The 13,102-nt window shown below is 44.4% G+C and overlaps 1 protein-coding gene across 1 annotated transcript; it reads left to right on the top strand.

The window, feature by feature from the left end:
• Nucleotides 1-877: 877 nt before the first annotated feature.
• FFAR4 (free fatty acid receptor 4) lies at nt 878-13,090 on the top strand (the record flags this gene model as incomplete). Its single annotated transcript, XM_084632943.1, has 3 exons — nt 878-1,405; nt 3,055-3,183; nt 11,659-13,090. 3 exons carry the CDS (start codon nt 878-880, stop codon nt 12,064-12,066), a joined length of 1,065 nt encoding a protein of 354 aa, XP_084489069.1. The 3' UTR covers nt 12,067-13,090.
• Nucleotides 13,091-13,102: the final 12 nt, after the last annotated feature.

Below are 13,102 nucleotides of genomic sequence, written 5' to 3'. Positions count from 1 at the left end.
CGAATAGTGTCAGGTCAGGTCCCCAAACCAAAGGGACAGGCTGAGTGACAGGAAAATGCCCGCTCTCGCCTGAGTGTTGACAGCTGAACGCAAAGCCGGAGTACATGGGGGGAGAGGGAGAATTCCTCGGCGGCTCCTCTGCGATGATGCCCGCTCCTGCTGCTGGGGTTACCCCCGCCCTGAGGCTCGAGGCAGGAGCTGGGCACTACAGATCCAATCCAAGGGCTGGGGCTCTCTGTACTGCAGCTGGGGTAGGGCTAGGAGCCTGTCAAGACTTTCATTTGGAGAGTCGGCTGCCCTGAGCCCAGCCTGCGAGGGCACGTTCACACCCCGACTGGCGTGTGTGAGGGGTTTGCCATCGACCTCTCCGCGGGTCTCTCGGGCGTCCAGGGGCTTGCCCAGGCGGAGAACGTGGGGCGAGCGCCCGGCGCTGGGACACTCGCTGCTGGGAGGCGCGGCTCCCGCCCAGAACGCGTGAGCCGCTGCCCCGCGGGAGATGCCCCGGGCCCAGCCCGCCCGGGGCGAAAGGGCTGGCTCGCTTGCGACGTTGTTAGTCACCCGATTGTAAAGCACAACAACGCCCTCGCCTTTGTGCGGCGGGGCGCGCTGTATATTTACTGTCCTCGCCCGCGACTTCCTTGTTCCCCCAGGGAGCCAGGTGCTGTAAACCAGCCTGCGGACACCGCACCTGGCCCCGCGGATGTCAGAGGGAGAGGAGGAGATGCGGCTGCTGCCTGCCCATTCCCCGTGCCAACACCCCCCATAGGCAACCCCGAGCTGCCACCCCGCCGCGCTGCTTGGCCCCTGGGTGCCTGGCTTGGGGGCAGCCGCAGCTCCGCTGGCTCTGATGGTGTGTGATGCCCTCGGTGCCAGCCAGATGCCAGGCGCCTGCGTGACTCCCCAAGGGAACTGCACCTATTTCCCGTTCTTCTCGGACTTCAAGGGCCAGAACAGGGTGGCCCTGAGCGCCCTGGAGACCGCCGTCCTCTCCTGCATCTTCCTGGGGTCCCTGCTGGTCAACGTCTGCGCCATCTCGGCGCTGGCCAGGAAGAAGAAGGTGCTCACCGCCAACTGCCTGGTGCTCAACCTCTTCTGCGTGGACCTGCTCTTCATCAGCACCATCCCCCTCATCCTCGTGGTGCGCTGGACCGAGTCCTGGGTGCTGGGGGACGTCGTCTGCCACATGCTCTTATACGTGATAAGCCTCAGCGGCAGCGTCACCATCCTGTCCCTGGCGGCGGTGAGCTTGGAGCGCATGGTCTGCATCGTCCGGCTGCGGCACACGGCCCGCTGCAGCGGCAAGCTGCTGGCCGGGACCCTGCTGCTCATCTGGGGGCTCGCCGCCCTCGCCAACCTCCCGCTCTGCCTCTTCTTCCAGGTGGAGCCCCTGCCCATGAACGGCGAGGTAAGGAGCGGCTCCCTCCGGCGAGCTCTGCCCGGCGCCAGCCTGGGGAGATGGGGGCCCCCCAGGTCCGTACAGTGCCCAGGGATCCAGCCCACTGAAGCGGCTGGCTCGTGACCCAGGGACCCCAGCGGGTTGGGAAGGGGAGACTGGTTTGGGAGTCTCCAGCCTTGGCTCCCCCCGACCAGCCTGACCCCAGCCTCGCCTCCCCCAAAGAGTGTCAACGCGGCCAAAGCCTTCAGCCAACCGACGCCTCAGCAGCATCTGTTCAGACTGGCTGGACCAAGCGTCCCAGGTGCTCAACAGCGCCGCAAAGCAGCGGCGCCAAGCTGGTCCGTGCGCCGGGAGCCCGTGTAGCTTGAGCCGGGAGCCCGTGTAGCTTGCTGCCAGAAGGGCAGCTAGGATCGATTCGGGTCCAGCGGTGTGTGACTTGTTATTCCAGCGGGTGTTGCAGGGCAGAGACCTGGGATGATAAACTAGAGCCATTACCTGGAGAGTTATACCGAGCTCCGGAATTGGGGTTAGGCGTTAAGCGATTCATGCCCCATGAAGTGTTATAAGGGGGTAATATTTCAACAAAGCCTTCAAAGGTTGGCAACGCCTTCTTGCCTTCTCCTTTTTAGCCCTGCAGGGATGCTGGAACAATTTGTATAGTGGGGGTACTGAGGGGCATGGAACCAAACTGTAAACCCTGTATATGACGGAAACCACTTCAAGCCAGGAGGTGCGGCAGCACCCCCAGCACCCCTAGTTCCAGCACCTATGCGGTCCGATATTGATGTTGGGCATTACCCCTGTTTATTAGGTTGCATTTAGCCATTGAGGTGTGAAATCAGAGTAGGAATGAACTTCTTTTAATGAAGGACTTGATCCTGATCCACTGAAGTCAATAAATAGCAAAAGTCCCTTTCACTTCAGCACAGCAGAATCAGGCTGTAATTGAGGTCTTCAGTAGATCAGTAGATTCACACTCATATGGATTTTTTTCTCTGTAGAACTGTATCACCAGTTACTTTGTTCAGCGGTGCTTTTGTCCTTGCACAGCATCTTGTATAAACACGGGGCTTTGTACTCCAGAGTAGAGCTAGGAAAACCCCTTTTCCGCATACTTCTCTTTTCAGAATGATCAGCTGCCTGTGCCCATGGATTAATTCATTAATTCATACAAGAGCTTTAATTGCATACAAGAGCTTTTCCTGAATAATGCACAAACATCTTTTTCTTTTCATTGTACAATAATCCCACATGCCTGCAAAAACAAAACAATATGCTTACAGAATATAATAATGATTTAATCAATCCTTCCAGGGTTTTAATTTTTTTTTTCATTTGTTTATTTAGAAGTTATGAGTTTACATTTTAAAATTGTCACTAGCATTTGCTATGCTTTATAATTATTGCAGCAATTCCATATCTGCATACCAAATCTTGTGAACTACACACCTGTCATCATGTTTTGAAAAACATTCCACATTGAAACAACTATTTTGTTTTCATTAGTAACGATTCCCATAGATCCTGTTTATGTAGTGGCCAGTTACATTAATGTCAGATGAAGTGTAAACATTGACATAAGTTTGCAGAGAACTTTATACTGAAAGTAAATATCTGAAACATAATATTAATAATTTTCTTTTATTCTTTGTAAACAGGAAGTTCAAATTTGCACCTTGGTTTGGCCCAGTGTTGCAGGAGAAATCTCTTGGGACATAACATTCACCTTTGTGGTCTTTGTAATACCAGGATTAGTCATTGTGATCAGTTATACAAAGATTTTACAGGTATTTTTTCTCATAGTTTTATTATAAAACGACATCTGGCTGGCTAGTAATGTAGTACAATAATGCTAAACAGTATCGGTTGTATTTGCTCAAGTTTAACAGTTTGAACTGAGAGAGTTTTGTTGCCATTATAAATGACAGCAAAGCTTGAACAGTGTGTTACCAGAAACCCAAGATCCAGTCAGTCTTAATTCATGTACACTTTGGGGCACCTTATTTAATATCGTGTATTGATCATAATTAAGGGCCTACGTCAACTTGCTAGAGATACTAACAAACATCTCAAACAACTGAAAAATCACTGTTTATCAGATCCTCCATTGCTTGTACCCCCAAAACTCAAAACGGATTCAATGGGAGCTGTACGACAGCAAGGAAGAGCAGCCCTGGGTCATAAAGTCCTTAAAACTGTTTTCTCCCCACTCCCTTTGAATCTACCCTTTTCCTACTTTAATTATGTGTCATAATTAGGGCTTCTGATTTTAGATTTTAATTGATAAACACCAACACCTCCGATACAAAAAATGAAATCAGTGTTTTCCAATAAACAGCACAAATGGTTACTTGTGGGATGTGATTTCTCAAGTGCAGTAACGTTTTGTGCATTTATTGGGCCATGTAGACACTGCTGGTGCACACTGGAGGTTCACTGTCTAGAGTGCTTTAGTGTAGTGCTGTTTGAAACAGTATTACATGGTAGCCCATTAGAGGATATTACAAAGCGAGTACTCATTAGAGTGTATACAAAGAGAAAGCCCCAAACCCTTGATTTTTGGACATCTACATAAAACTAAAAAATTGCTAACCCCCCAATATCAAATTAATAAGTGCCCTACAAACAGAAGCCATAGTTATGATGTGTAGTTACTCTCTCCCAATCTCCAGGATGTTTAATAAATGTCAGCAAACATAAGCAGTAGACAAAAAAATAAAAAAGGCAGGCAGGAAAAGTGACATTTTCGTTCTACTTTTTCTCTCTGGGAGGGAGGTGTTTTCTAGTGGCTTAAACATGGATCTGGGAGCCAGGAACAGTTGAGGTTTAACCTGTATTCTGACACTAACTCCCTCTGTGACTTTTGGCAAGTCACCTAGGGCCCTGATCCTGCATGGTGCTGCAACCTCTCAACTGCCATTAACCCCAGCACCTTGTAAGATTGGGCTGCTAGGGCCAGATTGTGACTCTAGTCACAGGCCATGCTGGGGATACCCTTGTGGGTGTCTTCCAGAGTGCAAAGAGAGCACAGCTGCTATGACACCCTTGGAAAGCATGGGCCACACCCTGCCCTGCTTCACAATTCCTACTGCTGCATGTCAAAAGCTTCACTCTTCTCCAAGGCTCACCAAACTGTCTCTCCCTTACCTACTCAGGATTCCTTTTCTCTTACCAGTCTGAGGGTTTCCTCATAGGCTCTTTTCATCACAGCCCCCCCCTGGGCAGCCTCCTCAGTTTCATTGGTCGAGTGGCCCTGCTCCAGGCCTGCCCTTGTCCCTGGACTTTCTTTCTTCTAAAGAAAGGTTTCTCCTTATATTTCCTGGCACTCCTTCCCAGGCTGCCTTGCAGCAGCCTACAATTTCCAGGTTCCCTCTGGGGAATACAAATGACAGAATTTCCTTGTTCAGTGCTTAATTGAGACCAGGTCATGCTGGACTCATAGCCTCCCTGAAAGGGTTAGTGCGCACCCAGGATCCACAGGTATGAAAACAGGTTTTTTTTCTAGAGTTCAGCCAGAGAGAAGAGAAGTCCACAAATTAACCCCAGCCCTGGGTGGACTGACTGGGTTACAGGCCAGCATGCTATTCTACAGCAGACAAACCTCCTCTCCAGCACAGATCCAACCCCTTCCAAATTCCCAACTCACCCTTCTTGAGCTGCTCCCCCAATGCACACAGACACCTACCATCCTTGTCCTTCCATTCATCAGTGATTGGAGCTCTAGAGAAAAAGCTGATTTCATACCTGTGGATCTTTGAATGTAAGGTCTACCTAAATGCTGACTTGGGTGTGGTATGTGGTGCTAATGTACTTCCTTCAAACTGTCTCCGTTTAGGGTCCTTAAGTGCCCTACTTCCCATTCTGTTGCCAGATAGAGGCCTCATCTCAGTACTGTGCAATAGATCATGGGGCATGACATGGTAGCACACCAAGTAGCATAATTTTAAAAAGGAGGCAACTATTGGCAGTAGATGGGAGAGAAAGCGCTGTTTGGAAGTGGCAAGTATCTGTCCCTGCCAGAGTGCAATTTTAATTGACCAGACAGACCTGAATGCAGCCAAGCACCACAAAGCAATCCATCCCAACCCCAACCACAAGCCAAACTGATTAGATAGGGAAACATCATCATCATCACCATGTGAGTTCCCAACTCTAATGCCAGGAAGCAGCAATCTGTCTCCCCAGCCAATGAAGGCCATGCAGGACAATTACTTTTCAGCCCTAGGACAGTAGTAACATATACAGACACTGGAGCTGGCTGAGGGGGAAAGAGGCAGATTAAGGACAGGGAGTAGTAGAGCAAAGAAGACTGGGCACTCATTTCTATGCATTCTCCTTCCACCACTTACAAGCATGAAAGAGGTTCCTTGGCTTTGACTTTCCACATGGAAATGATTTCCCCCCTGAACCCAAGTCAGTGAAGTGCTGAGAGCCTCCTGAGAGATGCTGAACCCTCTCAGTGCCCCCTGAAATTAACAGGAGCTGAGGGAGCTCGGCATCTATCAAGGCCTCTTGGAAATTCAGCCGACCAAAGCCTCAGTATCTCTACAACAGCAACAGAGTCCACAGCCTGCCATAGGCTGAAGTTCAGAAAGTCATAGGTACATTGTGCTAAACTTTGCCCCATGTTAATAACATGGATCTGTTTGTTGGTGGCCAAGACCTGGGTTATAACTCCCTGTGTGATTTTGGACAAGTCTGTTAACCCCTTTGTGCCTTAGCTTTTCCAACATTAAAGTAGGGACAATACTTTACTGCCCTTGTAATGTGTTTTGAGATCCTGTGATGAAATGATGTGAGTGCAAAAAGATTGATTCTCCCCTGCCTGAGAGCTGCTTTGCAATGCTCCACCAGCACCACTAAACACAGGGTGGGCAGAGCGTCTTATGCTCCTTCACCACCACCCATTCCTGTGGCCAGTGCAGGGCGCATCACCAGCAGCTCTCTCTTGTACAAGGATATTGGACCTTGACAAAGCAGCACCACAACTGAGGGAGTGCTAAGGTAACTAAAATTGCAATGAGCATTCCTTGGTCAGAGCTAATGATAAGGAACCAAAGTACTTACTCATAATTAGATGCTGGAGAGGTGGGCAGTGTTATTGGTAATATTTAACATATTTAAATACCAAATATTGCATCTAGTGAACAGTAACCTTCACTATTCAGGTCCCACTTTAACTGAATTTCAGTAAACTAAACCAAAGTTTCACAAGTCACAATCATTACCATGCTTCTGTAACCCATCTTTGCTGCTAGTGGGAGCTGTGCATGAGGAAGGAGGATTTTGCCCCTTAAAGGGGAGATTTTTCGAACTCTTCAGCACTATTTTCATACTGGTTTCAGGATTAGAAAACGATGGTAAGACAGTATGTAAAACAGCTTTCTTCCACAGTAAAAACAACACAGTAATATGATTACAGCATGTAGAGAGGAAAACAAGGTGAAACTTTTTTATAATATTCAAACAATAAACAAATTACACTTCAGTAGGATTAAGGGTTTGTATTCTCAAGGTGACAAACACTTATTTTCAGTGCACTGGGACAAGTATTCATGGCTCTGCTCAACATAGCTTTTTTCACTTTCTTCAAAAGCATATTTGAGGGTTAGGAAATAACAGAGAGAGGCACCAGCAGCAACAGGGCTGAGTTACAGAGCTAGGAATTGGGGGAAGGGGTTGTAGGAACTCCTTGCCCCAATTTGTAGGTGTGAGTTTCATCTTCCCAACCACTCCACATTTTACCTATATACAGCCCACATACTCAGACTTAATGCTGATTTCACCTGATGTGAAATAAGGTCACTAGCTTGTTAAACATATGCAGTGTCTAAAAATGTCAAAACTCTTGGCTAAATTCTGCAATCCTTAACTAAGCAAATCTCTCAGTGAATTCAGTGAGAGTTTTTCTCCAACAAGCACTGCAGAATTCAGATTTTTGGTCCTTTTAATCAGTGTTAATGAAACTGGAGAGGTGCTTTAAGGCAAGCCAAGTTAACCTGTGACTTGAATGGTCAGCAATTCTGGAATGTGACCTGTTACCATGAGCAGCCTGACATATAAGGGATAAAGAAGGATAAGGATAAGCCTAAAAAGTTTTGGGTTGTAAATTACCTCAGAGCTTTTTGAACAGGTCCTAAACATTTCTTAAACATATGCTTTTGTATAATTAATAAATTAGTGTTTATCTATATGTATTTCACAGCGTATATCCTCAAAGATCTTGGGTATGCTGTTTAGCTTTAGCTTTCTCTCGTCTGAATCTGGACTGCCACCCCGCCCCTGCCCTTTTCTCTCCCCTCCTGACAGTGCACTCTTTTCCTTCCTGTATCTCTTTGTTTCTGCAACTCCCTTTTTTATCTCACCTTGCTTTTCGGACTCCATCGCTTTCGCTTTCCGTCTGCTTCAAGTGAATTGGCATCCAATCTCTTCCCCTAGCCTAGAACAGACACTGTTTACATGGAATTTGAACCTTTAAAAGTTGGTTCATTCTAGAAATAGGGGCTATTTTTCTCCCTGTAAGACAGCAGTAACTTCTGTTGAGCACAATGGGAGTTGCTGATGTCCTATAGCAGGACAAGCAGGCTCCAAGAGTAGGTTCAGTTTCCAAGAATGTCTTTGCCCATCCATCCTATGAAGAAAAATAGGCAAATGGGTCCAAGGGCTGCTGACATGAATGCAACTTCACTGTTAGTGAAAGCATACCATGTAAACCTCATGAAAGCAAACAACGTCTGCCACCCAAAGAAACACATGCCGCTCATGATTAGCTGAACCGATTGGTGAGCTGGGCTAGACAAGAAACATTTTAAATAGCAGCCTAGCCTTTGAAATAACCTGCGTAAATCATTCCATTGCTGATCAGTAGCTGATTATCTCTTCAGTGCTGGATCCATCAACCTTGGGTGTGTGCACAGCCGTGATTTAGAGCAATGATAAGGAAAACACAAGTAATGTCAACTAGCTCTTACTTGTCCTTTCACTATTATTGATACTAATAGATTTTTATTTGTACATCACTGGTACACAGAAGTTTCCTGGGAACTTTTTAATCAAACAAATGCAGGTTAAGGGACTAAAAGCATCAGGTAAACACTATGTTTTAAATAAATACAGATAAATAAATAAATACCACAAATAAAACTCATGTTCTGTGGTAAAGACCTTTTGAAATAAAAATGTCTTGAAACCTGCTTTAAAGGGCTAATTCTGTTACTGTCTTCAGGTCAAATGGAAGGAGATAGTCCTATCCTCACAGACAAAGACCTGAATGGTGCCTCTCCTGTTCCTGCAAGCTCCAGGCTAGAACAGAGCACTTCAGAAAGCACTAGGGTAAATAGGAAGCCAGAGGCTCAAAAAGGTATCAGGGACCTAGGCCTGATGATGGGCCTTAAAAGTTAAAATCAAAATCAACGTCTGCAGCAATTGGTAAGAACCAGGGCTTAACGTGTGCCAGGGTTTGCCACGGATGAGCCCCAGCACCTCTAGGCTTGGCAATTCATAGCCCCGGCACCTCTGGGCTTGCTGTGTCAGTTATGAAAGTAAACAAAAAAAATTGCTTGAACCCTGGCACCTAACTGCTTGAGCCCCAGCACCTCTTTCATTACAAATTATTCACTGATAAGAACATAATGGCCATATTGGGTCAGACAAATGGTCCATCTAGCTCAGTATCCTGCCTCTGACAGTGGCCAGTGCCAGATGCTTCAGAGGGCATGACCAGAACAGGACAATTTCAAGTGATCCATCCCCTGTTATCCAGTCCCAGCTTCTGGCAGTCAGAGGCTTAGGGACACCCAGAGCATGGGGTTGCATCCCTGACCATCTTGGCTAATAGCCATTGATGGTCTTTATCCTCCATGAACTTATCTAACACTTTTTTGAACTAGTTATGCTTTTGGCCTTCACACCATTCCTGGGCAACAAGTTCCACAGGTTGACTATGCATTGTGTGAAGTACTGCTTTATGTTAGTTTTAAAACCGCTGCCTATTAATTTCACTGGGTGAACTCCTAGTCCTTTTGTTATGTCGAGAGGTAAAGAACACTTCCCCCATTCACTTTCTCCAGACCATTTATAATTTTATAGCCCTCTATCATTCCCCCCTCCCCCTTAGTCAAGTTCCCCCAGGCACCATTTTCCTTAAGGGTGGCCCTGCTGGAACCAATATTGCTACAACAACACTTCAAACAAGGTTGACCGATAGTTTGCAGGGCTGACATTGTCCTCAAAAAATCAACTGAATTTTACACAGAGAATAATTGATAACGGGAAAAGCTTGTCCTGAGCTGAATGTTTATCTCCTCTTTCACTCTAACCTGAGCAAGGCAAGTATGAGTATTAATCTTGTTCTTACTGGGGGAAATGTTCAAAGGCACAAAAGGCCATTAGGTTCCTTACTCCCACTGATTTTCAAAGCCTCCTAGTTAGGCACCTAACTGTGATTTGTGCCTTTGAAAATCTGTCCCCATGTCAACATCTTAGGGACAGGAAAACTGAGACACAGAGAAGTGAAGTGACACCTAAAACCACATACCAAACCAGTGGCAGTGCTCCTCCTCCCAATCTCACCTTCAATCCACTAGTTCATGCAGCTTTTTCAATAAAAATAATGTGTATGTAGAGAGTAATTAAGCTAGAGAAGAAATATTAATGAAGTATTACACTGAATGAGTCAAATTGCAACTTCTGGAATAAAAATAAATAGGCCAAATCAGCATAGCTTCATTGACTTCACTGGAGCTGATTTACACCAGCTGAGGATCTGGCCTAATGGGAGAAAGTATTTAGCTGAAGTGTTTGTCTGCTGAATTTTGGAGATTGGGTGTTAGTTTTATTGGCTCTACAATTAAAAACTTAAAATGTGTCCATTATTTAAATTTTGCTGTGCTGACTTCCCCGAGAATGGATTTTCCACAAGCACTAAGTGCTCACAATTACAGTGGAAGGCAATAGGAACTGCGGATGCTTAGCACCCTGGAACATTAGACCCCCATAGCCCAGCTCCTGAAATATGCTTAAGTGCCTTGCTCCTACTAAAACCAGTTGAATTGTTTATTGAAATCAATCTGGATTAGGGCCTATGTGCCTCAATCTTGCTTATTACGCTTTTACAGAAAAAGTAAAGACTTTCCTAAAGACTACAGGATGCACAAGGTGTCAGGGCTGTTGTAGACAAAGTAATTCTGATCAGTGGTTGCTAAAACAAGATGTCAAAGACAACACACTGAATTTTAAATACGTTCTCACTCAAGTTTAAAACCTATTACCTAATGGAAGAAGTATACATCTGGGAGGTTTGAGCGACAAAAGGAAATTTGGGAGCGGGGAGGAGAAATATTCTGCCTTTGAAAGACATCTCTGCTTTAACCAATGTACCATACCACTGAAAACCCATACACAGAGAAAAGTCTGAGCCAATCCCTGGACCCAGGCACTCTCAGACTTTGGAGGTGGCAAAATCTGAACCCAGTTCCAAATTCTGCAAATGGTCCATCCTTACAATGGGCAGAACCAACATTCTGGACTCAAACACCTACATACTCTTTTCAGGTGTCAAAATCCAGATCTACATTTTGAGTCTTGAGCCCATCTCTAACTAACTATCTGTAATAGAATGTTAGTGCAGCTCTCCTCTGAAAATGACTGAAAAAATGGCACCTGCTTACTCAACAGTTCAGCTTCATTTGTGTACTAGTCATATTTGCTGACTTTAGTGACTAAATTAAGTTGTTACTAATTTTTACTCCTATTTACCTTTCAGAGCAAAAATGTCTATAAAAGAGTGAGCTGGATTCTCTTCTTTGTGCATCAACAGGATTGTTAGCTATACTCCAGTCACAGTCAATTACACCTGTGTAAAAATTAACAGATTTACATAGATGAAATAACCTAGATTATCATTTGAAGGCAATGGGATTGCAGGGGTAATTAAAGGCCCAATTTGACTTTAAAAGTCTTTATTACTTTCAAATGCAAAATGGATTATGAGCATGAGACGGAAAGAACCCAGCTTGACTACCCGACATGCTGAGTTCAGGGCTGGCAGTTATAAAAAAAACAAAACTATTTTTCGACTAGTTAACTGAGTCCATTGGGAATGTACTCATTGAGAGGCAATAAACACAGAACTCTTGCCCTTTTAATCGTCACTTCCAAAGCAGAAACATGATTTGCCAAGATTCACTTCTGCAGCTTTAAAAAAAGTGTTACTCAGCAAGAATTCTATGTTACAATAAAAGTTATCTTGTTTTTGAATGCAGATTACAAAAGCATCAAGAAAAAGATTAAATGTCAGTTTAGCCTCCTCAGAAATGCGTCAGATTCGAGTCTCCCAACGAGATTACAAACTATTTCGAACTTTGTTTGTGCTGATGATCTCTTTCTTCATCATGTGGAGTCCAATTATCATCACTGTTCTCTTAATTTTAGTTCAGAACTTCAAACAGGATTTGAAAATTTTGCCATCATTTTTCTTCTGGATAATGGCATTCACTTTTGCCAACTCTGCCGTCAATCCAGTTTTGTATAATGTTACCCATTTCAGACATGAATGGTGGCAATTTCTTTTGTGTTGTGCAGCTCTTCCTGGAAGGAGAATGACTAATACAGAAACCACAGGAAGAAGAAATGACCACATAGAACCTAACTTATCTGTAATTTCTAAATAAGTAATGTATGAACTATGTCTCAGCTGTTGCTTTGGCTGCTAAGCCATATACTTTCCCACATTGACCAGCTCACCATTTTATAGTACTTGTATTATATATTAAGGAAAACAGATAGGAAAATAAATACAACTATAGTTCAACTTCTATAATCCTAACCTAGACAAAATGTTATTGTCTTGGGAGTTTTGCCTGAGTAAAACTGCAGAATTTAATCTTATCGGCCTAATGCTCTTCTCATAATGATGTAATCAGGAGTAATGTCACTGACATTGGTGGAGGCACAGAAATGTAAAACAGTGTAACTTCAGAGAAGAATTGGGCTCTATGGGGGCAGATTTTCAGACGGTGTAAATTGTCCACTTACTACAGTGGAGCCAGGACAACTTACAGCAGCTGAGGATATTCTCCAGTTTTACTATCCATCTGCCAGTAAGAATAGAAACCAACTTTTAAAAATGGGTGTAAAAAGTGCACCCTCAAAAATTTCCATGCAGTCACTAAGTCCATAAAATAAAAAAAAGGCATTTGCATGCATAAATCAGGTGACTGGCTGCCTGAACATACTTTTGTGCAACCTACCTTTATGCATAAAATGCCAATCTGAGTAGGCATATATGGTTTTTGCTGGTTCAATGAGCGCATGATCATTTTTGCTGGTATGTCCTACATTTGAAAATTTGGTCCTTAGAACTAGTCAATCTCTGGTGCCATTTTGCTGGATTCAACAATGTTACAGTAGATAGAAATGTTTATTTTTCTTAAGGTTGTAATTACCCTGTTTTTACATATGGTGCATTTTTACACATCTTCAGTCAAGTATGAATGTAATAAAATAAAGCTATTCTGTGATGTGATCAATGAACTTCCTTTTGTACTGAAATACTATTTAGCTTTCCAGAGAGTCCAATAAAGAAGCCACAATAAGTCAAGAGGACTTAGGCATTTTAAAATTAGATATTAGGGATTTTTTAAAAAATTTGCCTGCAAGGTGACTAGACAAAGTCAAAAACCAATAACAAAAAAATGAAAGATTACA

This window comes from Lepidochelys olivacea, assembly GCF_965140295.1.
Source record: "Lepidochelys olivacea isolate rLepOli2 genome assembly, chromosome: 7".
NCBI lineage: Eukaryota > Metazoa > Chordata > Testudines > Cheloniidae > Lepidochelys > Lepidochelys olivacea.
This window is presented reverse-complemented; position numbering and strand designations above follow the sequence as displayed.